Source organism: Vulpes vulpes, chromosome 1 (assembly GCF_048418805.1).
Source record: "Vulpes vulpes isolate BD-2025 chromosome 1, VulVul3, whole genome shotgun sequence".
Taxonomy (NCBI): Eukaryota; Metazoa; Chordata; class Mammalia; order Carnivora; family Canidae; genus Vulpes; species Vulpes vulpes.
In genome coordinates, this window is record NC_132780.1 from 129,617,477 (window position 1) to 129,643,637 (window position 26,161).

The window sequence follows — 26,161 nt, forward strand, 5'->3', positions numbered from 1 at the left end:
AGACACACAGAGAGAGGGTGAACAGACTCCCCGCTGAGCAGGGAGCCTGACCCTGGACTCGATCCCAGGACCCTGAGATCATGACCTCAGCCGAAGGCAGACCCTCAACCTCTGAGCCCTCCAGGCACCCCTGCTCCTTCATGTTTGCTCCCCAATCCTGTCAACACAGCACAGCAGTAACAGCTGGTTCCAGTAGCAGGCGCTGTTCCCAAGGTGTAGTTCTTCCACACTCCCAGCATGACCCATCACACCACCTCAGAGACACCAACGCCGGGGCTCAGGCCCCGCTCAGAGGTCTGACTTCCAGCTCCACCTGGCCTCTGCTCCAAGACTTTACTATTTCATGATCCCAAGCTTCTCCCATGATTCTTCAGACTGTCTACCCCAAGCTTCTCCCATGATTCTTCAGACTGTCTACCCCTGTGGTCCCTCATTGCTCCTTTTTGTCTTTTTGGATCTCAATACATGGTTACCAGTTCTTTACATAAAATTATCTGTTTAGAGGCGCCTGGGTGGCTCAGTCCATTAAGCGTCCAACTCTTGATTTCAGCTCAGGTCATGAGATCAAGCCTTGTGTCAAGTTCCACACAGAGCATGGAGCCTACTTGAGATTCTCTCCCTTTCTCCCTCTCTTTGCCCCTCCCCCCCTCTTGCATGCATGTGCTCTCTCTCACTCTCTCTCTCTTAAAAAAAGATCTATTTAAATATATGGAGTTTTTTTCTTTCACTTGACTGGACCCTGAAGAAACCCAATCACACTATAGCAAAGCCCACTGAAAAAACCCACCAACACATGTTGTTATCAAACAGCTTAACCTACGAGCCGAAGATTACCATACCAGTCAAGGTCCAATCAGGAAACAGCAGTCAAAGCCCTAATTTGAGCAGGGTGAGTTTAATATAAAGAATTATTGACTTGTAAGGAGGAGTAACTATAAAAACATAAAGAGAACCTAAAGCATACTTTTGGGCTGAGGAAGCGTACCAAAAGGATGACAACCAGGAAGGGCATCTCCCACTCCAAAGTTGGATTCAGACCTCCTTGGAGAGGACGTGGTTGAGCCCCTTGTGTAACAGATAATCTCACTGGGATGCCCAGGCCAACACAGTTGTGAGAAGGCAGGAAACACGTCTTCGGGGTGGAACAGAGGCACCAAAGGAGTTGGGCATTAGGAGCCCACTGGCTGGGATCCCTGGGTGGCGCAGCGGTTTGGCGCCTGCCTTTGGCCCAGGGCGCGATCCTGGAGACCCGGGATCGAATCCCACGTCGGGCTCCCGGTGCATGGAGCCTGCTTCTCCCTCTGCCTGCTTCTGTCTCTGCCTCTCTTTCTCTGTGACTATCATAAAAAAAAAAAAAAAAAAAAAAAAAAAAAGGAGCCCACTGGCTGCATGCAAAGTCTGGGGCATGCACTGTGCCTGCCAGGACTAGCTCCTCAAGGAAATGCACACTTTCAGCATGTGGCTGAGCCGGAGGCCAGTGCGTGTCCACACCAGAAACACTGATGGGTTGTGCAGCTGGAGCTGCAAGAATCAAAAACTGCAGCAACTCCAGAATTCACTTCCTCCCACAACGTCCCTCAAGCGCCCTCTACTGACAAAGCTTAATCTTGAGCGGGCTGCAAAGAAGAAATCAGAGCTCAGGTAAGAGGATGCATTTTCAGTTGAGAGGAAATACACTGATAACCAGCACAGTGACCATTTCGTGCCACTAAAATGAAAGAGGGGGATTGAGCATACAGAAATTGAGAAACTTCAAAGAGACAGAGACAATTCAAAGAACTAAAAATAAAACCCACAATATTTTCATAAAAATAAGAGATACTGTCTCCATGAAAAAATGAAAGGCTATGAAAATGAACAGTTAGAGAACTGAAAAGCAGCATTTTTAATTAAGAATGTGATTCCAAAGGCAAATATTCCCATAGAAGTGTTAGAATTTAAAGTTGATGAAATCTCCTAAAAGGAAGCAAAGAATAAAGAAATTAAGCGATACAGAAAACATATGAAAATTAGATTATTAATCTGGATGAATAACAGGATTTCCAAAAAGAGCAAAGGCAGAGAATAGAAGGAAGGAAATTATCAAGGAAATAATTCAAGAACATTCCTCAGAACTGAGAGTCATCAGATTCCAAACTCAGAGAGAACCTTGAGTATCTAGCAAAGTGAATGAAGTCAAAAGCATATCATCATGAATCCTAAAAATGTTAGGGACAAAGAGAAAAATTCCAAAATTCTTCCAATTGTTTACAGAGAAAAAACAAAAAGGATCAAGACTCAGATAGTCACCAGTGACAAGTCAACAAGTGACTAAGGAGGCTATATATAAGACAACAGAGCAATGCTTTCGAAAGTCAGATGCAAATTTTGCAACTGGGAATTCCATCTTCAGAACAATTATTAGCCAGGTATGGCAGTGAAATAAAGACATTTGTAGACAAAGTCTTGCAAACTTCTCTCTCTCTCTCTTGCCCTTACCTCAGGGAGTTATTGGAGTGTGTGTTCCACCAAGGTGAGGGGTTAGATCAAGAAAGACAAAGACGTGGTGGGGTCCTCCAAAGAGTGAGGTGGGGGCGGCCCCAGTGGCTCAGCGGTTTAGCACCACCTTTGGCTCCGGGATGTGATCCTGGAGACCTGGGATCGAGTCCCGCGTGGGGCTTCCTGCATGGAGCCTGCTTCTCCCTCTGCCTGTGTCTCTGCCTCTCTCTCTCTCTCTCTCTCTCTCTCTCTCTCTGAATAAGATAAAATAAAATAAAATCTTCAAAGAGTGAGGTGGTTGGAAATCCTGGGATGATACTGAGACATTCCAGAAGGCAGCTATGCAGGAGACCTAGGAATGGACAGGTCCAAATTGAAACAGGATTCTGGGGCCAAACCCTCAGGAATAAAGAGGATACCTTTACTTGGCTGAACTCAATTATCATGCATTTGAATAGAGAGAAAAACTACACTGTTGGAGAAGAATTTGGTGACAAATCAGTGATAAAATCCTAGACATGCGATCAAAGGAAAACCTATATTTTCCTCGATATTGTCCTGGCTGACTACCATAAGGGTCAGCTTAGAACCTGCTCCTTCAGCCCTTCTAAGGTTTTCAAAAGCTCCAAATACCTTTCACAAAATTCCTTCCTGTTTTATATACCTGGATGAATCTCTGTAGCCTGTACTGAAACCCAGCTGATGCAACTCATTATTAAAAACAGGAAGACAGGGGATCCCTGGGTGGCGCAGCGGTTTGGCGCCTGCCTTTGGCCCAGGGCGCGATCCTGGAGACCCGGAATCGAATCCCACATCGGCTCCCGGTGCATGGAGCCTGCTTCTCCCTCTGCCTGTGTCTCTGCCTCTCTCTCTCTGACTATCATAAATAAATAAATAAATAAATAAATAAATAAATAAATAAATAATAAATAAATAAATAAATAAAACAGGAAGACAAGGACACCTGGGTGGCTCAGGTCCTGATCCCACGGGGTCCTGGGATAGAGTCCTGCATCGGGCTCCCTGCATGGAGCCTGCTTCTCCCTCTGGCTGTGCCTCTGCCTCTCTCTCTGTATGTGTCTCTCATGGATAAATAAATAAAATCTTAAAAAAACAAAACAAAACAGGAAGACAAAAGCCAATTGAGCACTGCACTGTTTGCATCCAAAAGAGAGAAGCCAGGAAAGGCTGTACGAAGGACCATAGCTTTTTGTTGTTACATAGCATTTTTGTCTTTTAAAACTATATAATGTTTAAGTTTGGTAAAAATTTAAAATAGTCAAGTAAACAAAAACTCAGGTGGGAGATAACATACGGTGAAGCACTAAGACACACTGAGTTTAAAAGAAAACACTTCACACCATCTATGCAGACTGCATTTTCTTTTAAAAAGTGGCATCTGAGGGGTACCTGGGTGGCTCAATTAAGAGTCTGCCTTCAGCTCAGGTCATGATCCTGGGGTCCAGGGATTGTGTCCCGCGTTGGGGCTCCCTGTCTAGTGAGGAGCCTGCTTCTCCTGCCCCCTGTGCCCCTCCCCACTGCTTACGAGCTCTCTCTCGCTCTCTCTCTCAAATCAATAAATAAAATCTTTTAAAAGATGGCATCTGGGGCAGCCAGGGTGGCTCAGCGGTTTAGTGCCGCCTTCAGTCCAGGGCCTGATCCTGGAGACCCAGGATCGAGTCCCGCGTCGGGCTCCCTGCATGGAGCCTGCTTCTCCCTCTGCCTGTGTCTCGGCCAGTCTCTCTCTCTGTGTGTCTCTCATGAATAAATAAATAAAATCTTTAAAAAGAAACAAAATAAAAATATAAATGATGGCATCTGAAACATTCCTGCACCTGGAAAATTTACACGTATGTAGTAGGGGCACAGTGGACTTCTGTCTTCATTTATCCCTTTTCTCTAGTATCTTGAGATTCGCATCCTGACTTTTTTTGTGAACATGGCACCTTGTGCTCGCTTTGGCAGCATATATACTAAACATGGCACCTCCTATTTCTTACAAACACTCAAGTAAATTTCCAGGCCCCACATTCCCCACCATTCCAACTGCTGTTCTCCTCTCTGATAGCTCATATCCCTGTAGAAACCCAGGGCTCCCTTCTCCTTGTGCCAGTGAGGCTGCCATGGTCCCAGTTTAGCCTGTGCCCCTGGGAACCAAGGAGATCCAATAGAGTTTCAATCGCCCTCAGCCTTGGCTGGTGCCCAGGAGATAGGCAGCTGCTCCTGAGGTTTCAGACTCTCAAGTGACTCAGCTCTCCAACTTGCAGGGCTCTGTGCATATGCTCTCCTCCACTTCATCTTCCAGACCATGCCAGATGTTGGTCAAGTCTTCAAAGATGAGATAACCAATACTGATGTCCTAAAATCCTCCACCAGCTGCTGACCAGCTGCAACAGCCTCCTGGGGTTCTGAGGGAGATACTTGTGGCAGACCCTACAGCCAAAATCACTCCTTAAGGCTGGTGCCACGGGAATCACTTAGCACCACCCCCTGCTGGTGAAGGACACTTAGCCCTTCTTTCAGAAGCCAGAGGACAGAGGAGTCAGGGCACATGTGACAGGTCAGGCACCCCACAGGCCTGCCTCCTCTCTAGGCAGAGTCATTGGGATCACACGTGATCGTTTGTCCAGCTCATTACGGGAGGGAGCCACGACAGAGTTTGGGCCCAAACCTCAGGAATAGAGTCCCTTTTCCTTGGTCAGCCCCAGGCTCAGTCCGATGCCTTGGCCTCTGGCGAGAAGTGAAGGAAAACAGGACCATCTGGGGTGGAAGCAGGCGCTGCTGCAGCGGCGCGGCGCGGCTCGGCTCGGGAGGCGGCGTCCCGGGGAGAAGGGGGGGGTGGGGCGGGGACTCGGGCGGGGGCCAAGGCGGGAACTGCCGGCTTCCGAGGACGGATTCGGACAGTTCGGTGAGGCCCGGGCGCCTTCCGCAGGCCCTCCCGCTTTACTGGAAGGTTCGTTGGCAGGCTGCCCAGCTGCAACCCCACGGGGCGAGCCCCCTCGGAGACGGTCCCCACGGCGAGGGTCCCCCCGGAGCGAGCCCAGCCGCGTCCCCACGGGGCGAGCCCCCTCGGAGACGGTCCCCACGGCGAGGGTCCCCGGAGCGAGCCCCCGGGCAGGGGCGAGCGGGCGCAGGGTCCCAGGCGGGCGCCTCCCCAGAATGATCACCGCGAAGGCGTGAGCGCGGCGTTCGGCTCAGCCCACGAAGGCGAGGCAGCTGTCGCCGCTCAGTCTAAAGGAGAGGTCGGGGTGGCCGTGGGCGCCCGGCTGGCTGTCATTTGTGCGAGGGGAAGAAATCCGAGGGTGGAGGAGATCCGGCGCTTAGGCCTCGAGTCGGAGAGGAGAGGCTGGTGGAGCGGCTCTAGGAGTCCCTGTGAGCAGAGTCGTAGGGCAAGTGCCCAGACCGCGGAGGCCTGGCGCTGGACGCTGGTTCAGGGGCACAGGGCGGGGAGGGGGACACGGAGCCCTGGCTCGGACGTTAGAGCTGTGGGCGCACAGGAATCCAAATCAGAGCACAGCCCGGCGCCTCTCCCCGCGCGGCCGCCTTCCTGCTGTGGGCGCTGCGGGAGCTGGAGGCGGGCGGGCCCTGCCCCGGCGGAGGAGTGCGAGGGGCAGGGCGCGCAGGGGCCAGCCCGAGCCGCCGCGCACGGGCCCAGGATAGTTCCTGATGACGCGCTTGGCGGTAATGGCAATGGCAGTCGTTGTAGATCCGTGTGAATCACCTCATTCAATCCACACAAGGGGGCAGCCCAGGTGGCTCAGAGGTTTCGCGCTGCCTTCAGCCCGGGGTGTGATCCTGGAGACAGCCCCACATCAGGTTCCCTGCACGGAGCCTGCCTCTCCCTCTGCCTGTCTGTCTGTCTCTCTCTCTCTCTCTCTCTCTCTCTCATGAATAAATAAACAAATAAATAAAATGTTTTAAAAAAATATATTTAAAAAAGATTAATCAGTATTAATCTTTCCCCCAAGCCAAACATACTTTTACTTCTTCCCTCCTCCTATTTCCCCCCACTGGAACCTCCCAACTTCCCAAGTTTTGTCAAAATCTTCTGAAACTGGACTCTCCTGTGGTTGAATAGCAGACAGAGGAGGAGGAGGTGGATGTGAAGCAGGAGCAAGGCCTCAGGATGGACACGGGCTTGAAGGCTGGGCACCATAGGTGGGCTGGACAAGGGGCTGGTGTGTGAGCTCATGAAGTCATTGCTTCTGCAGACCCTCTCTGAGTCCCACTCTGTGAGGAGGTGGGGGAAGAGGAAGGCAAAATCCAGAGAGGCAGTGGCCACACAGAAATGACCTTCAGCGCAAGTTCCAGGCTCTGCAGCTGCTGATAATTGAGCAAGGAAGTGTTCTGACTGGAACTGACTTTTTGTGTGTCTATTAAAATACACATAAAACTTACTGTCTTAACCATTTTTAAGTGTAGAGTTCAGTAATATTAAATCCATTTACACTGTTGGGCAGTTGTCACCACCATCCTTCCCCATAATTCTTTTCATCTTCAAATCTGAATGCCTGTCTATTAAACAATAGTTCCCACTTGCCCCTCCCTCCAGCTGAAGCTGACCTTAGGATGGACTGGAGAAAAGGGAGCTCGAGCGTAGAATATCAATTAGGACATTACTGTAACTACCCAGGCAGGAGGCCATGAGGATCCCCATGTGAGAAAGAAGAAACAGGAAACAAATTTAATAATTAAACAAAAGCACCTCCCTGTACATGAGAGAGGCAAGATACCAGCCCTGCAGAGGAGTCATTTCCTGTCAGGGTGACTTGCCTGGCTGAAGTCATCCCCTGGCAAATGCAAAGCACCTTAACTTACTGTCAGTGCTCCAAACAGCCCTTTTCTGCACCCATTTCTCACATTACTGAAGGTCCCCAGATGCTCAACATCTATCTCTTGGGGCACCTGGGTGGCTCAGTCCATTAAGTGTCTGCTTTAGGTTCAGGTCATGATCCCAGAGTCCTGGGATTGAGCCCCACATCGGGCTCCAGCTCCATGGGAAGCCTGCTTTTCCCTGCTTCTGCCCCCTCTCTATTTCTCTCTCATGAATAAATAAATTAAATCTTTAAAGAGAAAAAAATCTCTTAGCTCATTCATACCATTCCCCTTTTGTTCCTTCTCCATCCAGAGAAAATATGATCCTGTTACTCCCCTGCTTTAAATTCTAAATTCCCATGGTTTTTCAGATACTGATAAGGCTGCCATAATAAAGTACCATAATCTGAGTGACTTAACAGAAATGTATTGTCTTACCATTCTGGAGCTAGAAGTCTGAACTCAAGTTGTCAGCAGGATTGACTCCTTCTGAGGCCTGTGAGGGTAAATCTGTTCCATGGCTCTCTCCTAGCTTCTGGTAGCCTTGGGTATTCATTGGTTTGTATATGACCTTATCCTTGTGTATTTACTTTTCTTCCATCTGTGTGTACTTGTGTCTAAGTCCCCCTTCACCTTTCTAAAGATTTTATTTTTAAGTACTCTCCACACCCAATGTGTGGCTCCAACTCACAACCCAAAGATCAAGAATCATGAACTGAACCAGCCAGGTGCTCCTCCTTCTTGGTATAGGAGCACCTATAAATGAGGTCCTGATGGCCTCATTTTAACTCGATTGCCTCTGTAAAGATCCTCCTTCCAAATAAGATCATATTCTTAGGTACTGGCAGTTAGGACTTACACATTTATTTTTTGGGAGACATAGCTCAATCCATAACAGGGTTGAATATGGTCTCACCCCAAATGAGTACAGCTCAAACAGGCCCTACCAGGTAGAAATATCCCTGAGCATTTCATTCTATCCCAGTCTGATGACTTCAAAATCTCTGCAGTGAATTGGCTCCCAATTCTAGCCTCAGTTACCTGAATGTTGCCTAATTCACACCCTCTAACCCTTCCCCCAACCTACATGAGCTTTCACATGTGCCTTCACTTCATTCTTCCACACAACTTGTCCAGAGTATGTTCCCCTCCCTTAGTCTCGGTGATGTCAAAATTTTCATGGTTAATGGCACGCATATCTGATAAAAGTAGGAAACAATAAATATGTCATGTTAAGTTAGCGAACTCAATGTAAGTCTATCTAAAAAGTGGCCAACACATCAGGGAAATACAAATCAAAACCACAATGAGATACCACCTCACACCAGTGAGAATGGGGAAAATTAACAAGGCAGGAAACCACAAATGTTGGAGAGGATGTGGAGAAAGGGAACCCTCTTACACTGTTGGTGGGAATGTGAACTGGTGCAGCCACTCTGGAAAGCTGTGTGGAGGTTCCTCAAAGAGTTAAAAATAGACCTGCCCTAGGACCCAGCAATTGCACTGCTGGGGATTTACCCCAAAGATACAGATGTAGTGAAATGCCGGGACACCTGCACCCCGATGTTTCTAGCAGCAATGTCTAAAATAGCCAAACTGTGGAAGGAGCCTCGGTGTCCATCAAAAGATGAATGGATAAAGAAGATGTGGTCTATGTATGCAATGGAAATTCCTCAGCCATTAGAAACGACAAATACCCACCATTTGCTTCGACATGGATGGACCTGGAGGGTATTATGCTGAGTGAAATAAGTCAATCAGAAAAGGACAAACATTATATGATCTCATTCATTTGAGGAATATAAAAATTAGTGAGAGGGAATAAAGGGAAAGGAGAGAAAATGAGTGAAAATATTAGTGAGGGTGACAAAACATGAAAGACACCTAACTCTGGGAAATGAACAAGGGGTAGTGGAAGGGGAAGTGGGTGGGTGGTTGGGGTGACTGGGTGATGGGCGCTGAGGTGGGCACTTGGTGGAATGAGCACTGGGTGTTTTTTTTTTTTTTTTTATGATAGTCGTACAGAGAGAGAGAGAGAGAGAGAGGCAGAGACGCAGGCAGAGGGAGAAGCAGGCAGAGGGAGAAGCAGGCTCCATGCACCGGGAGCCTGATGTGGGATTCGATCCCGGGTCTCCAGGATTGCGCCCTCGGCCAAAGGCAGGCGCCAAACCGCTGCGCCACCCAGGGATCCCGCACTGGGTGTTATGCTATATGTTGGCAAATTGAACTTCAATAAAAAAAAAATTTTTTTTAAAGATTTTATTTATTTATTCATGAGAGACATACAGAGAAAGAGAGGCAGAGACACAGGCAGAGGGAGAAGCAGGCTCCATGCAGGGAGCTGGATGTGGGACTCGATCCCAGGTCTCCAAGATCAGGCCTTGGGCTGAAGATGGCACCAAACCGCTGAGCCACCTGGGCTGCCCTAAAAAAATTTTTTAAAAAAATAAAAAGTGGCCAACAGAGGAGGTAGCATTTTTAAAAAAGATTTTATTTAGTTATTTGAGAGAGAGAGCATGCATGTGCATGAGAGGAGGGGAGAGGCAGAGGGAGAATCAGACTCCCTCCTGAGCAGGGAGCCCAAACTTAAGACCCCAGAATCATGACCTGAACAGAGAAGGCAGATACTTAACCGACTGAGCCACCCAGGCATCTCAGAAGGTAACATTTTTAATTGACTCTCGTATGGACACCCAACATCTTGCCTTTCTTCAAATACTACTCTTACCTGAAAGAAACTAGGACCCCTTAGAATGCAAGGCTTGGATGATAACAGATTCCATATCTTAGGGAAGAGAAGAATCAGGACAGAACTTGAATGTTCTATTATTACCAGAAAGCGAGGATGCTTCAAGAATAGCAAGGAAAGGGGATCCCTGGGTGGCGCAGCGGTTTAGCACCTGCCTTTGGCCCAGGGCGCGATCCTGGAGACCCGGGATCGAATCCCACTTCGGGCTCCCGGTGCATGGAGCCTGCTTCTCCCTCTGCCTGTGTCTCTGCCTCTCTCTCTCTCTCTCTGTGACTATCATAAATAAATAATAATAAAAAAATTTAAAAAAATGGTGTTGGGGAAACTGGACAGCAACATGAGAAAGAATGAAATTGGGCTACTTTCTCACACCATGCATGAAAATAAACAAAAAATGGAACATAACACTCCTTGAAGAAAACATAGGCAATAACCCAAAGAAAATGAAACCTCTGACTTGAAAAAATACATGTACCCCTACGTTTACTGCAGCATTCTTTACAGTAGCCAGGATATGGAAGCAGCCTAAGTGTCCATCAGTAGATGAATGGATAAAGAAGATGTGGTAAACACACACACACACACACACACACACACACACACACACACACACTATGGAATGTTACTCAGCCATAAAAAACAATGAAGTCTTGTATTTGTAATAACAATGATGGATCTAGAAGGTATAATGCTAAGTGGAATAAGTCAGAGACAGACAAATACTATATGATTTCACTCATATGTGGAATTTAAGGAAAAAAACAAATGAGTAAAGGAGGGGGAAAAAATACAAACCAAGAGACAGACTCTTAACTATAGAGAACAGCTAATAGTTACTGGAGGGGAAGTGGATAGGGGAATGGGGGAAACAGGTGAAGGAGATTAAGTGTACCCTTGTCATGATGGGCACTGAGTAATGTATAGAATTGTTGAATCACTATATTTTACACCTGAAACTAATATAACACTGGTATAGCACTATGTTAAATAGAATTTTCAAAAGAGGTTAAATAAAAAAATTAAAAGGACAAAGGAGTCAACTTAAAGGAGCTCCCATTGTTCACCTGAAGACAGTTGAACCTGAGAAGAAAGGATGAGAAGAAAAATAATTGGGGTTCATTGAATTAAATTAAGGCTGTTGAATGCTGTGAGATTTTTCAATACTCAAAGATAAAAGTTAATATAAAGTGCACAAAAGATGGCTTGTAATAGAAAAGAATGTTCTGAAAATTGATTTTAATAAAAAGGGAATTGTTCATTTTGTCTCTTCTATCAATTATGTGTCTGTTTATGTAGCAGAGAGATGTGCACTTTCATCAAGGTAAGCAGAAAAGAATTCTCAGAAAGCCAAGAAGGCCCACTGTAAATATGAGCTTGGCAGAAATGAGAATGTCTGACAAGGGGTGGGGTCAGATGCAACAATGAAAGAGAAGATGGTTTCAATAGGAGATACCAAGAAAATAAATCAACCAAAACATCACTGAAAAAGAGAGCTAATAAAGTCAAGCCAGTTAGTTCCTTATCTTCTAGAAGATTCTAGATCGCCCTGCTAATTATAATAAAATATAAATAAAGAATGCATCAGATTTAATAATGCTAACATTTCTAGTCAGTATATCATAATGAGAGGAAATGCATTATGCAACATTGGTCAAGAGAGATTTGTTAAGCATGTTATATTAAGGAGAGAAAATGGATTGCAAAATTCTAAAATCCATGCATTTTGAAAGTTTTACTCATCACTGAGATACAGTTTCACATCCATAGTCCCGGCTATATAAATAGAGTAATAATAAGTGCTGACAAGAACATGGAAAACCTGGAAACTTCATACACAGCTGGGGGGAATGCAAAACGGTGCCATGGGTTTGCAGGACACTCAGGCAATTCCTCTGAAGGGGGAGGAATGCGAGCAGAAAGAGTAGCAGCTCATACTGGTTACCAACAGCCCAGATTTGAATTGTAAGCTGTACAACCAGCCTCACTTCCGGCCCAAGTCCAGGTAGTCAAAATGCAGATCCTAAGATTATTGAAACCTCAGGGTGATAGGAAAATAAAACATACTGATATCCTAGAAAGGTAAACCAAGAATGGAAGAGTAAAGAGAAGAATGAAGAAGTACATTTAAATCCATAGAACTAGCTTTCTGATTTTTAGTGGAAATGAAGTGATCAGTTTTATAATCATTAAAATCTGTGCACTTGTTTGCTTTGTTAGGGATTTAAGATATTTAAGAGCATCTTACATATCAGACATATGATTTTCATTAAATATATAAATTAGTCTAGGGATGCCTAGGTGGCTCCCAGGCATCCCCTTAAATAAATTTTTAAGATGTATTTTTATGGGTGGTTCAACGGTTTAGTGCCGCCTTCAGCCCAGGGTGTGATCCTGGAGACCCAGGGAGTCCCGCGCGGGCTCCCTGCATGGAGCCTGCTTCTCCCTCTGACTGTGTCTCTGCCCCTCTCCCTCCCTCTCTCTCTCTCTCTCTTTCATGAATAAATAAATAAATAAAATCTTTAAAAAAAAAGATGTATTTTTATCTCATAAATAAATAAATAAATAGTCTAAATGTGAACCAATATTTAATGTCTGCATAAATTTGGTTTATTAAACCATAAGTTTTTACACCGTAGTTGTGTAAATAGCACGTAAGCAGGAGAGTGTGTTTTGATGCTTAAATGTGAATTGTTTAATAAATTCATAAGGGTAACAAACTTTAAACAGAAGTGCCTTTTTTAAAAAATATTTTATTTATTCATGAGACAGAGAGAGAGAGAGGCAGAGACACAGACAGAGGGAGAAGCAGGCTCCATGCAGGGAGCCTGACGTGGGACTCGATCCCAGGACTCCAGGATCAGGCCCTGACCTGAAGGCAGACGCTCAATCGCTGAGCCACCCAAGCATCCCTAAATAGGAGTGCCTTAAAGTCCTTTAGACAAAGGCAGTCCCAGGAGTGGAGACCCTGTAGTTGGAAGCTGGGAGACAGGCAGGTAAGGGTGCACTAACAAACAAGGTTGGTTTTCTTCCTAAACTCATCACGAACAGTTAGCTCTTCTGAATTCAGCATTACAGTGTCCCAGTGAACAGGGAACCCCAAAGCAATGGGTATAAGGAGAGGTGGGTTTGGGTGGGCAAAGTCCAGTGCATGGGACGGGCAGTCAGACCCAGCCAGAGGCGAGCACTGATGGGTGGTCCTGGGAAGCCAGGGAGCAGTTTGAGCACAGGAGTGGAGAGGGAGGGGTAGCGGGAAAATGCTACAGGACACAGCTTCCCCTCTGTCAGTCATGAGTGCCATGCTGAGGCCAAGAAGGACGAAATGGCCTGGAAACTCTTTCACAATTTGTTTCTCCCACATTTCCACAAGTGAGGCTTGCCTAGGTGGGCACCGCCTGGGATCAAAACTTATTTCACATCAGCACAGTCTGCTCCTTTAGAATGAACAACTCCCAGAGCACCAGCTTACTAGCAGCTTGGGATAAACCATATCCACCCCCTTGATCTCTGTCTATGCGGGCCTGGAACCACCCTAGAGCAGCCATTGCTCCTGAGAGCGTGAAGATGGCTGTTCCTACATAGCCACAGACACACCTCTGAGACCTACCTGCATCCCACTACCCCTTTACTGGACTGTACCTCCTCCACCACCAGGATGCTCTGAACACGGAAAGCCTGGTGTGTGACCGAAATTCCTGGCAGCTCGTGTGCTCACTCTCACGTGTGACAGTATGGGTTAGTAAAGATGTCCCCAGGGTGTGCTCACCAGCTTTCCGCAGCAAAAGGGAAACGCTGACCTAGAAAGAGATAGGGCAAAGATAATAGGGGACGTCTTTCCAACCGAATAAGAGAAACACAAGAGGTAAGCATTTGATCTAGAGAAAGAAAGAAAGCCAAAATCTGACTGCCGGTCTTCAGGTGACATGAAAAGATGGGTGGATGTGGATTTGTTGGAGAAAGAACTAAGGTGGCCACATGGCTCTGGGGGCTAGAGAATCTCTCACCTGCCCTGTGCACTCTGCCCACCTGGGTTTGCAGTTTCTAAAGGGTACCGTGACCATGCTCCACTGCGTATCGGCTATGTGACGTTGGCCAAATTACCTACCCTTGCCGAGCCTAAGGTTCTTTGCCTGGAAGGTGGAAATAATAAAGCCTTATGTCTTTATTTACTAATTTATCGAAGCACATCCTACAGTTGTTGGAACAGAAATAACCCTGCAACACATTTCGTCTGTGGTAAATACACAATAAAGAGGCTATTCCTATTACCGCCCAAGAGTATGTGTGTAAGTCAAGAACATCTGCCTGAACACCGTTTGTGAAATACTTAAATAAAAAGCCAACTCTCCTTTCTGGATCTTGGAATAATTCTTGAGTGTAATTCCCATTGGGAAGCACCACGCCAGCCCCAGCAATCAACTGTGAAGTCAGCTGCGGCCACGTCTCCAGACCAGCCTCCTGCTGGGGCCCAGAGCCGTCCTTCTGTGCGGTCTGGCCAGGACTGCCTCGGAGGGACTGTGGACTGCATTGTAATCAGTGCTTTGCAGTGCTTGGAGTTTCTCAGTCTCTACTGCACTTTGTCGTGATCTTAATTCTAACAGTCGAACAACCCTGTGAGACAGATAGCATATCTGCTTTTGGTGCTCTTTAGAGATGCAAAACTAAGGTTCACAGAGTTAAGTGGCGAGCTCCCGTGGCAGAGAAGGCCATGTGGACACACAGAGGGGAACCTCGACCTCTTGGCCTCTTAACGGGTGCACTTCATGCCACAGCACCTTCCTTCCTAGGAGCAGGGAAATGACTCCTGCTACTCCAGCCACCACTTCTACCAATGAATGACTACAAGATGCAGAAAAATCATTACACTGGCAGCAACTGCTCCTAAAAACCTTGGGACCTTCATCATGTCACCAATTACTGACTTTTCCCTGTTTAGTTGTTCAGTTCTTTTTAAGCAACAGCTGACCATAAGGCTAAGACCACTCAAGTGGGGCTGGCCGCAGGTACCCTGGGTGAACCTCACTCCCTTGGCTCAGTGTTACCTCTGTGAAAACCCTGGCTCACTTCCTTCTCTGGGCCTCAGGATCTCCACCTGTACAGTGGGCCGAGCAGTGCCTACCTGATGGAATTGTGGGGATTAGCTGGAAGGGTGTGTGTGAGAGCACCCTATCCAGAGTCTGACACACAGTAGGTACTCAATAAAAGTTAGGCGGGTTTTGTTTATTACATATTGTACTTGAACACTCCCTGCATGGATAATGAGGAAAATTCGGTTAGAGTCACTGACTCTGTCACTTGTTAGCTATGTAACCTATGTAAATTGCTTAAGCTGGCAGCCCGGGTGGCTCAGCCTTCAGCCCAGGGTGAGATCCTAGAGACCCGGGATGGAGCCCTGCGTCGGGCTCCTTGCATGGAGCCTGCTTCTCCCTCTCCTGGGTCTCTGCCTCTCTGTGTGTATGTGTGTGTGTGTGTGTCTCTCATGAATGAATAAATAAAACATTTTTTAAAAAATTGCTTAAGCCCTCTGGGCCTCAGTTTCTTCATCTTATAATACCTTCCTCACAGATAGTAATGAGGGTCAAATATGGAGTATTCAGAGCATTTTATGAGCTGAGAAGGGCTATGTGAGGTTTGTAAGGAAATGTCAGAGAGGCTCTGGGAAAGCCAGATAGGAGTACAGATTAGACTCGGTATGCAGCCCTGTGGCTCAGGAAAAGATAGAAGAGAGAACAGGGAGTCAGAGAGAGGGTTCCTTGATCCAGCCTTGGTCCAGACTTGCTGCTAGGGGTGAAGCAGTGAACAAAATAGACACATGGTGTTTACACTCTAGAGAGTATGGGGAGCAGAAGAGGAGGGTACTGACTTGGAAGTCAGAAGTGCAACCAGAAAAGGGGACAGAGAGAACTGAGACCCCAGGCCTGAAAGAATGAACTTGGATGTGTGGGAGAGACAGGTGCTGAAAACAGAACCATGTGCCCCAGGACAGGGAGAAACCAAGAGTCCAAGGTAGGAAAGAACTGAGGGAGCGAGATTGAGGTGATACGGAAGGAGTGTGGTTGGTGATGGGAAGCCGTCCTAAGGAGGAATTCCTGACATAGGGAGGAGTGTAGTAGTAGACACTGGGATGGGAGAACTTTCTCTGAGAACACGCACCTCTCAGGCAGGCAGCTCCCCATCCCTCCAATTCTGATATTTATTCTTCTCCTACTTCCCCCTCACAACCTGACCAATTCCTATGACTTGGGGCAATCCCCAAACTATCTGAGGGTACACGCACCTGCATCACTCTGGTGAATTACATGCATGGCACAGGGAAAGGCATGGCGTAGACACTGGAGTGTGCCCTTCTGGAAAGCCCTTCACCTCCAGATGGCTCCTGCTAACTTCCATCTGCACTTCTTACAATGACCATCCCCACTTCACTCCAACTCCTGTACGGGATGCTGAGCTCCAGGGAAACCAAAGAGTAGCAGAGAGACAACTATGTGACCAAAAGAGGAGACTGTTTATTCCCATCACTTGGGAATAAAAGCAGCAAACGCAGCTGCAGGTAGGATCGTTGACTCCAACGGGTTCGCCCCCCTTTCCTTCTCCCTTTTACTTTATTCCTTTATTGGAGTCTACTATTCATTCAGCAAATGTTCAAAGTCTTGGTTCTCTAGGGCACAATGTGCCAAGTGATGCATGTAAGGGAGGAGATCAATGCATCCTCTGTTTCTGAGAGGCTTACATTTCTGAGGAAGAAACAATAAGCAGAGGCAAATAACTTTCTCTGACTCTCTGTTTCTCTGCGAATCAAAGGCTATTCATTTCCCACTTGACCCTGGTACTAACTTCTTGGACCTCATCCTTCTCCTCAGCCACAGGTACCATCTCAGTTGGTCCTGCTGCCCCTCCTCCCCTCTTCAGATTTCAGGACAATTCTAGAGCCAGCTCTCCCACCTGGCTAGGGTGAGAGCATGGAGCTCCACCCTCAAACACCTGGGCTTTAATCTTCTCCAAAGGATAGACGGCAGCAAGGGAGCATCTAGAGACCCTGGAGAGACAGGAGGGTGGCTAGAAAATGGGGATGGACAAAATGCACTTCACTTTGCACCCAGAAACAAAGACGCTGCGAAGGAGCAAATTTAATAATTGCTTGTGTTTTATTGGATACCAGCATGAGGGGAGCAGGGGAGGCAGTAAAAAGTAGAGAGGATGCTAGAAAACACACTCATTGAATCTTCATTTAGCTCACACTCCATTCTTTTGATTTCCAACTTAGGGTGTTCCCCTCTGTCATTCTCCTAACCCCACTGTGACCCAGGGTTTGGAGGACTGAGGAAGCCAGCTGGGATGTTCCAAACAGAGCCAGTAGGATGAAGAACTCTGGAAGGAAATTAATTAATACCTGGGCGTAGATGAATATTTCCCCAGCTGCCTCCTGGATACCGGTTAACATTCCCCCAGCTAGTACCTGGATACCGGTTAATATCCCCCCAGCTAGGACTTGGGTATCGATTATTGATACCCCAGATTCCCACAGAGTGTGGCATGAGCCTGGTGCCCCATCCAGTTCCAGGACCTCCACTTCCCCAGGACACTCCTGGATTCAGGGTTCCCCAGGGGTGCCCAGGCATAGGTGGCTGTCGAATCCTGTTAGTAAGAGAAGGTAGGTTTCGGGCAAGGATTTCTCTGTGGGCTCCCAGCACATTAGAATGGAGTGGCTGTCTAAACTTAGAGTCCTGGTAGAGTGAAGCCTCAGGTATGGGGCCTGCGGAATGTGCAGAGGGCCCTGCGGGCAAGAAACTGCTGCCCAGAGTGGGGGCAATGGCACCAGAAAGGAAAGACTGTTTTTCACGCAGCACTTCCCCTATGTGGTCCTCAGTGGCAGCAGCCATCATCTGCCAAGGATCCTCAGGGGGCCAGGAATCCATGGAGGGCAGTCTCTCGGTTGGGGGCCACCTCTGAACTCCAGAACCTCCTGCAGGTAGGAAGCCATCTGATGGAGAAGCATTGAGCTTCAAGGGAACCCTTGTTAAATCATTTGGCCCAGGGACTGGTTTGGACTGAGGAAGTTCAGAGTTGGAGTGGCTGGTCAAGTAAGGTTGTTCCAGCAGAGGCAAGTTGGCTCCCAAGTGTTGGATTACTTTCTCCTCCACTGCACCAATGCTTCGGCCAAAGAAGCCTGAGGGAAAAGAAAGAGGAGGCCACAGAAGGATGGATATTTGGTTCCAATGCCCACCTTGGATTCTCTTTGCTCCAAATTCCTTCATTTTCCCCAAGGACCCTCTTGCCTTTACCTCTTCCCTCAATTCCAGTTCCCCTGGAGCCTTCCAGTTTCCACCTGTGCAAAGGGTTGGGTACAACCTCCATACCTGGGAGATGAAGACAGATCAGAAGAAGCAGGCCCAGAGGAACTCCACTCCCTGCCATGCAGCCCTGCATCTTACTCAACTCTAACATCTCTCTCTCTCTCTGCCCCAAGACAGCCAACCCTTTATCCTCTTGGTGGGGTGAGGGACAGCAGAAACAAGCTGAGCCAGTGGTTGTGCAGATAATAAGGCTGTACATTCCACTCTCATTCCTAATTCAGTCTGTGGCAACAGGTGCCACTTGAATGTCCTAGGGAAGCTGGGTGTTTCCACCCCGGTTTCTTTCCTAAAGTTCCCCACCCCTTCCTGACCCAGGTGTCCTGGTTCACTGCTGGTCACTGATTGCCAGCCCTGCCCTGCCCACTCTGGCTTCCTACACCAGGCACAGGAGGATCTTCAACCTTGGGGTCCTGAGCTCATCATTGTCTTTTCAGCAATAGAAACATTCAATTCTCTTTACTTTCTCTTTGGGATCCAGATCATTCTCTTCCAGCACTCCTTTCTCATACATCCCCATAGCTCCTTTACCTTAACCACAACCTGTAGGAGCTCAGGAGTACAGAAGTGCCCCTCATTGGAGAGGCTGCTCCTAGATAAGACCTTGTATGTAAGGAAATAGGCCTGGTTTCCATCCTTAAGAGACGATGGTGTATTAATTTCCTACCACTGCTATAACAACCACAAACTTAGTAGCTTACAATAATACAAGTTTGTTACCTTACAATTTTGAAGATCAGAAGTGGGCTCCCAGCACATTGTTCTCACTGGGTCAAAATCAAGGAGTCACCAGGACTGTGTTTCTTTCTAGAGGCTCTAGAAGAGAACTCATTTCCTTGCATTTTCTACCTTTTCTTTTTAAATTTTATTTCAATTGTATTTGCCAACATACAGTATAACACCCAGTGCTCATCTCATCATGTGCCCTCCTTAATGCCTGTCACTCAGGCATTTCCTAGCTTTTAGAAGCCATCTGCATTCCTTGGCTCATGGTCCCCTTCCTTCATGTTCAAAGCCAGAAACAGAAGGTCTTCTTACATTGCATCACTCTGACCTTTTCTTCTTCTTCTTCCCTCTTCCACACTTAAAGATCCTTACGATTACACATTGACCCATCCAAATAATTCAGGATAATCTCTCTACTTTAAGGTCAGCTAATAACCTTAATTCCATCTGCAACCTTAATTTCCCTTCACTGCGTAACCTAACATATTCGCAGGTTCCAGGGATGATGTGGATATCTTTGGTGGTGCTAGGGAGGACACCATTCAGCCTACCACAGATATATAAGAAATACTGAGAGGGAGTAGATGTTCCCAACTAATAATAGAGGAAGATGTTTAAATGCTATTGTCAGGGACTCCTGAGTGGCTCAGTGTTTGAGCATCTGCCTTCAGCTCAGGGTATGATCCCAGGGTCCTGGGATCAAGTCCCACATCAGGCTTCTCTGCCTGTGTCTCTGCCTCTCTTTCTCTGTGCGTGTCTCTCATGAATAAATTAATAAAATCTTTAAAAATACTAATAAATAACAAACTCTGTTGTCAAATGGCCATGAATTGATAATTGCTGAATCTGTGTGTGGGAGCATAGAGATTCATTAATTCTTTTGTCTACTCTTAAATATGTTTGAAATTTTTTCCCTGTTGCTTCCAGGAGGCACCCAGACTAGGCTTCCTGGTTACATGAAGTCTAAAATAAGCTGTTAGATTTTCCTTTTCAATCCTCATCCCCAGCTCCAGATTGCTAGCTACTGGATGAGTGGGAAGCTTTTTTCCAGAACTGGGCAGGGGAGGGCAGTGTCCTTTTTCAGTGACATCCACCAGATTTGCAAAAACTTTTGACCTTGACCATACCAGAGACTAAAGGAATTCCCACATCAGAGTCTGTATCCTTCCTGTAAAGCCTATCATTGGCTGAAATCCAGGGCCAGATGCCTGGCCAAGTGTGACTCACCAGTGGTAACAAAAACAGGACTATTCTGCAGCCTTTCTCTGTCTTCAGTCAACCCTGCAGGTTGGCTCAGCTGCCAGGTCGTTTTTGATCAACAATAGTCCTAAATTTGGGACCAGCTAATACCATCCAAAAGGAGGGAATAGATTAGATCCTAGGGTAGGGATAAATTCCTCTGTAGTCAAACAGAGGTTCTGAGAGGTAGGGGTGAGGCCCTTCCTAAAGGGACAAGCATAGCTCACTCTCCTGTCCTTGGGTGATGAGAACTTCCTTGGCCTCACCCTCTCACTACCACTGCTTCAATCTCCAGGACACAGTTTGCCTGGCCCTTACCACCCTCTGCTTTCTCTCTCTTCCCCTATGGAGGCCACTCTCCTCTCCACTATAGTGCTCTACCTCTTACCTCCCATAAGTCTCTCTCTAGAACTGCAGAAGTAGCAGCAAAAGTGTGGAGGTGGAGAGGACACCTAGCTCTGTTCTGCCATAGGCTGTGGCATTTTTATGTAGGCTAGTGAGTCACCATGCTTGGCTACACTCCCTATCATGCTACCATCCTCTCTGTCTTTTATTCTCTCCACCCGTAGCTCCCAGAACAACGCCCACCTGGGCTCCCACCCAGTCACCAGGAATCTGATCTGGTTGTTGTAGTCCAGCCTTCCCAGGTTTTCCAAGTGTCCTGGAAAACCAGGAAATCAATGCTCAGATTCCTAGAGAGGATGGCATCTAGTAAGTGAGGCAAACTAATGGTAGAGAAGTAGGAACCTGCATGGGGCGGGAAAGGGAATAATTAGGGCCCTATATAGGGAGAGGGAAAGACCTCAGGTGAATGGGGAATAGAGACAGAATGGATTTCCTGAGCAGTGAGAGAGAAAAGAAATGGGAGGAAGGATCTTGGAGACCAGCCTCTGCTTTCAGTTAAACAAATATTTATTGTTTTCCCTTTGTGGGAGGAGCTATAAAGTATAAGAGAAATACTGTTCTAACTTACGAGTGAAAATGAGGGACATAGGGATCTCTAGAGATATAAGAGAGCACCGTGCAGGTCCTAAGGGGAGACCCAGGACTCCAAGATGGCAAAAGTCTCCATCTAGTTCACACAGTTTATTGAACCATCTGTCCAGGGTCCAGAGAGAGTGGGCGTCTACTCCAGTGTCTGAGGCTTCCCTGGTTTCTCCCTCACACAGGGAAGCATCTGAGCATTGAAGGAAGCGGCAGCCAGGAAGGGGGTCTGAGACAGAGACTTTGAGAGGCAAGAAGGAATGTTAGGAACCCACAGAGACTGTAGTGAGCTCTATAGGGCAGGGTGGGAGTGGAATCAGGAGTGTGAGAACCCCATGGCATTGGTTAACCAGATAGATGGCAAAGAGATGTCAGTGAAAAGTGGTCATTGCTTTCAGGCAACAGTTTGGACAATGCTTTATTTGGCAAATAGAGAAAGGGGGAGGATGACGTGTCCAGGAACCAGAGTTACTATGGGACATTTCAGGGGTTTCCCAGTCAAGAATCTGAATGGGAAGCGTTAGCCACTGGATTGTACCATCTCAAAGACATGACAGAGGAAACTTTAGAGAATGGTTATCTGGCAGGGAGGGCCCTGTAGTACCAGGGGAATCTAAGCAGTAGGAGAGAATGAGAAAAGGGATTTGGAGTCTACAATTTGGGGAAGTAAAGAAAAAAGAGGTGTTACGGGGCGTCTGCCATATTAGAGCAATGAAGGAAATAGAGCAGCTCTCTTGGGAAGGAGGAGGGAAACTGAGCTAACCCCATGCCTGGGCCTCTGGACTCCCAACTGAGATGTGTTTGTGTGTGTGCCCACACATGCATATATGCAAAAGCTAACTTATGGACTGGTAAGTGACTCTCCCTGGGGTAGGAAAACTTCAGGGTCGGCTAGCTGGGGCCCCAGAGGCTTCACTTGGGCCAGAATGTCCCGGATACTGCGGCAGGGGAGCTTTCCAGAGCCGCAAGACTTGGCACCAGCTGAAGGATCAGGTTGAGGAGAACCATCCGGACCCCCACTCAATGTTGAGGAGACAGAAATGCAAGGGTGACCAGAAGAACTGGACTTGCTGCCGCAGGGCTGAAGGATGATTTTGCCACTGGATTGGGAGCTGGAGCTGCCGCCAAAGGTGCCAGTGCCTGGTGGGGAACAGGGCCCCTGTGAAACACCACCACAGGGATGGAAAGATGAACTACTGGAAACACTAGAACTACTGTGGACTCCAGAACCAGAGAGGGAGCAGGGCCTCTTAGAGCCAACTCCACAGGGCTGGACCCCACCAGAGCCCACTGGCTGGAACACAATGGCTGAGGAAGCTCCTGACTGGTAGATGCTGGAACTAGAAGAGCTATGGCTGGGGATGATGGGATTGCTGGAGAAGTATTTGCCCTCAGAGATGGGGGGCCCAGCTGCAAAGGAAGGGGCGCCTGGAGAGCCTTTGACAGGGTTATCTTTGGTGAAGTAGCCCACAGGGTAGATTTTGCCCCCACTGTAGGTCATGCCTGGCACCAGGTAACTGTCAGAAGAGCCACCCACCACCTCATAGCTGCCATAGGATTTGTCTACAGAGGTTATGGGGGGGCAGGGCTTGCCCGGAAGGCCACCAGTGCTGCAGGGGGCACCTTGAACCCCTCCAGGGCCACCAGAGCCATGCTGCTCCACCACCACCACCACAGGCCTTTGACCTCCTGACACGGAGTGGGAGCTGGAAATGTAGGAGCCAGAATGGGAGACAATAGGCCCCCCACTGCAGGGAGAGTCAGGGACATCTGAAGTACAGGGGCGTAAGTTAGAGTTGACCCTTTGGCCACCACTGCTGGATATCCAAGAGCTTGGGGAAGCGGATGAGCTGGAGCCTCCTCCAGACTGGGAAGAGCTGATCAGTAAACGGGAAGAATCATCACTGACTGGTAGGGCTGAGCCAGCCCCTGGCTGGGCGCTGCTGCTTCCCGACTGGGAGGAGCTGGATCCAGAGGAGTAGCTGATCTGGGAATACCCAGTTCCTGGCTTAAATAATGAAGATCCCAGAGAACCACCCTGGGCAACACTGGATCCGCTGGAGCCACCACTGGAGCCACCGGAACCACTAAGGCTGGAGCCACTGTGGCCACTGAAGCTACTGCCACCGCCGGAGCCACTGGAACTGGAACTGCTGGAACCGCTGGAGCCACTGTGGCCACTGAAGCTACTGGAACCACTCTTCCCACTGAGGCAGGGGTCACTGGGGGACGTGATACGCGTGTCCTTGCAGGGGTCTGAGAGGGTCGCGATGCTCTTAGCCAAGACCCCTGGGGAGGAAGTAGTGGTCAGTAAAGGCAGAATGGCTTGGCCTCCTCCCTCAGCTTCCAAGCCCGCTCTGTCGTCTGCTTGGGATCTCTCCTGGGAGGGATCTGGGAAGGGGGGGGGGGAGGGAAGCAAGAAGTGCTGTTCTCTGTTAAGGAAAATGAGGCAGCAGAGGAAGGGCTGTTTCGGTGTTCCGGGAGGAGGCAGGGACAGGGAAAATGAGACTCCAAAGGAGGGGCTGTCAAAGGAAGAGAAGAGGGGACCAAGTGGCAGGGGCTCATAGTTCCAAGGGTCCAGGATAGAGGCAGAGCATGGGGGAGACTGCGGCTCCTCAAGAGGGCACCTAAATCCCGAGGGGAAGAGTCCCAGGTAAGACTCAGGGACCCAGGGAAGGGGGAGACAAGACAAAACAAGTGGGGAAAGAAGGAAAGGAAAGGAAAGGAAAGGAAAGGAAAGGAAAGGAAAGGAAAGGAAAGGAAAGGAAAGGAAAGGAAAGGAAAGGAAAGGAATACGGAAAGAAGTAAGTGGGGAAGGAAAGGAAAGGTAGCAATGGAGATGTGAGGAAAGAGGCATCCAGGGGCTGGGGGACTGAGGGTAGGGTTCGGGTGCTGGAGGACTGAGATTCCATCACCAGCCACCTTGAGAGAGTCCGGGCTTGGACAAAGGGTGGGAGCTCTGATCCCATCTCAGTGCTGCCAATGCCAGGAAAGCTGGGCGAGGGCCGGGATGTGGGGGCACCACCGGCGCTTCAGAACCTGCTAGTTCAGCGCAACAGGACACCGCACCCAAGCCAGCCCTGGGTCCTGGCCCAGCCCAGGCACCCGAGGAGGAAACCTCCAAGGCTCACAACCAGCATCCGCTTCCCTCTCTCCGCACCCAGCCATCACACATGCCACCTGCCCCCCGGGGCTCCCACCCTTAGGTCCTGGCAGGGGTGAGACCACTTCTTTCTGTTACCAACCCTGTGCCTCTCCTCCCAGGCTCACCTCACCCTATCCTTCCTCTGCTCCCCATCTCAACTCCTGCAGGTCCTGAGCAAGTTCTAAATCTCTCCGAACTTTAGTTTATACAATCGGAGAGGCCGAATCTGTCCCCCCACAAGCAGTGTCCGTGATGTCCCCATCCTCTCCTCAAAGAGAAGTCCTGTGTCCCCCTCCATACCAAAGCCAGCTCTGTCCACAGCCCCCCTCACTCGGCAGCACTGCTCACGGAGAATGCCTCCTCTCCTCCTCCGCTCCCAGCCACGGCCCCAGACCGGGGCAGGCTCACCGCTCACCTGCTGGTCCACGGCACAACCCCAGATTGGATTCTGGCTTTGCCACTTTCTAAGTTGTGATCTTGAGCCAGTTTCTTTTCTTTTCTTTTCTTTTTTAAGATTTTACTTATTTAGTCACAAGAGACACAGAGAGAGAGGCAGAGACACAGGCAGAGGGAGAAGCAGGCTCCGTGCAGGGAGCCCGATGAGGGACTTGATCCCAGGACCCCAGGATCACGCCCTGAGCTGAAGGCAGACGCTCAACCACTGAACCACCCAGGCATCCCTTGAGCCAGTTTCTTAACCTGCCCTAGCCTCAGTGTCCTCACTGGTACAGTGGGAATAACGAACCTCCTACAGTTCTGATGATCAAAAGTGCTAACGTGAAGTGCTAGGATAGTGTCTGACACATGAAAAGCACTCTGTAAATGGTAGCAGTTACTACTATTAAAATCCGGTCTTCATCTTCTAGTGCTCTGATAATTGACAAGAGCAATAACAACAGTAACCAATATTTATATAACTCTCTAGGATTCCCAAAGCACTTGTCACATACATTATTTAATTTGAGACTCAGGAAGACTAGAGGTAGTCTGGTTGTAGAGTTTCAGGAAGTTGAATGCCTTGCCTGGAGTGACAAGGCAGGGAGGAGCAGCCCTCAGACTCAGGCATCAGATGCCAGAGCCCATGCTCTTTGCCCTTGCTGGGTCGTCTCGGGGTTTCTCCCTGGATGGTGATTCCTCCCAGCTCCCAGGACCCAGAGCACTGGAACCCTCCAGCCTCCTGTGACCCGGTGTCTGCATCCTGCCTCTGCCACAGCTCCCCGTTCTCTGACTCCCAGGGTCCCAGCCTCCTACCTGGCAGGAGGAGACCAGCCAGCAGCAGTGCCATCATTCCTCGCCCTCCCACATGCCCCTCCTGGGGTGCCTGCGAGGAGCCCATCTTGGACTGTGCAGCCTTCTAACAGCAGCTCGTGGACACCCAGGGCCTTTATGCCAGGGCTGGACATTCTCCGGGCAGGAGTCACCGAGGGGAGGGGTGGGGAGGTGAAGGGGCAGGTGCCCGGGGCACCTTGGTGTGGCTGGGAGGAGCTCAAGTAATCAGCTGGGGCATCTGCCTACTCAGCGGCAGAGGTGGCTCGGTGCTGGGTATCCGCGGCCACGGGGCCTCCAACAATCCTGCCTTCCAGCCCGCTGACGGGCCAGCCCATGCCTCTTCATTGCTTCACCTGGAACCAGGCACTCTGCCCACTCAAGCAGCCACTCTCCCCACAGACCCAGTCA

At 48.6% G+C, this 26,161-nt stretch overlaps 3 protein-coding genes across 3 annotated transcripts in view; 1 reads left to right on the plus strand and 2 right to left on the minus strand.

Annotated features, from left to right (window-relative positions):
* The window catches only part of MUC21 (mucin 21, cell surface associated), a 68,770-nt gene extending 62,576 nt beyond the window's left edge, over window positions 1-6,194 (plus strand). Inside the window, exon 5 of the mRNA XM_072748610.1 lies at window positions 5,444-6,194. Within this exon, the coding sequence (XP_072604711.1) occupies window positions 5,444-6,194 (751 nt within the window). The remainder of the gene's footprint in view (window positions 1-5,443) is intronic.
* An 11,096-nt stretch (window positions 6,195-17,290) lies between these two features.
* Window positions 17,291-18,470, minus strand: C1H6orf15 (chromosome 1 C6orf15 homolog). The gene is made up of 2 exons (XM_025990643.2): window positions 18,397-18,470; window positions 17,291-18,206 (listed from the first exon to the last, which is right to left on the minus strand). The coding sequence occupies exons 1-2, from the start codon at window positions 18,464-18,466 to the stop codon at window positions 17,419-17,421; spliced, it is 858 nt and encodes a 285-aa protein (XP_025846428.1). The 5' UTR covers window positions 18,467-18,470; the 3' UTR covers window positions 17,291-17,418.
* A 2,779-nt stretch (window positions 18,471-21,249) lies between these two features.
* Window positions 21,250-25,903, minus strand: CDSN (corneodesmosin). Its single transcript, XM_025990644.2, has 2 exons — window positions 25,736-25,903; window positions 21,250-23,628 (listed from the first exon to the last, which is right to left on the minus strand). Exons 1-2 carry the CDS (start codon window positions 25,818-25,820, stop codon window positions 22,181-22,183), a joined length of 1,533 nt encoding a protein of 510 aa, XP_025846429.1. The 5' UTR covers window positions 25,821-25,903; the 3' UTR covers window positions 21,250-22,180.
* Window positions 25,904-26,161: the final 258 nt, after the last annotated feature.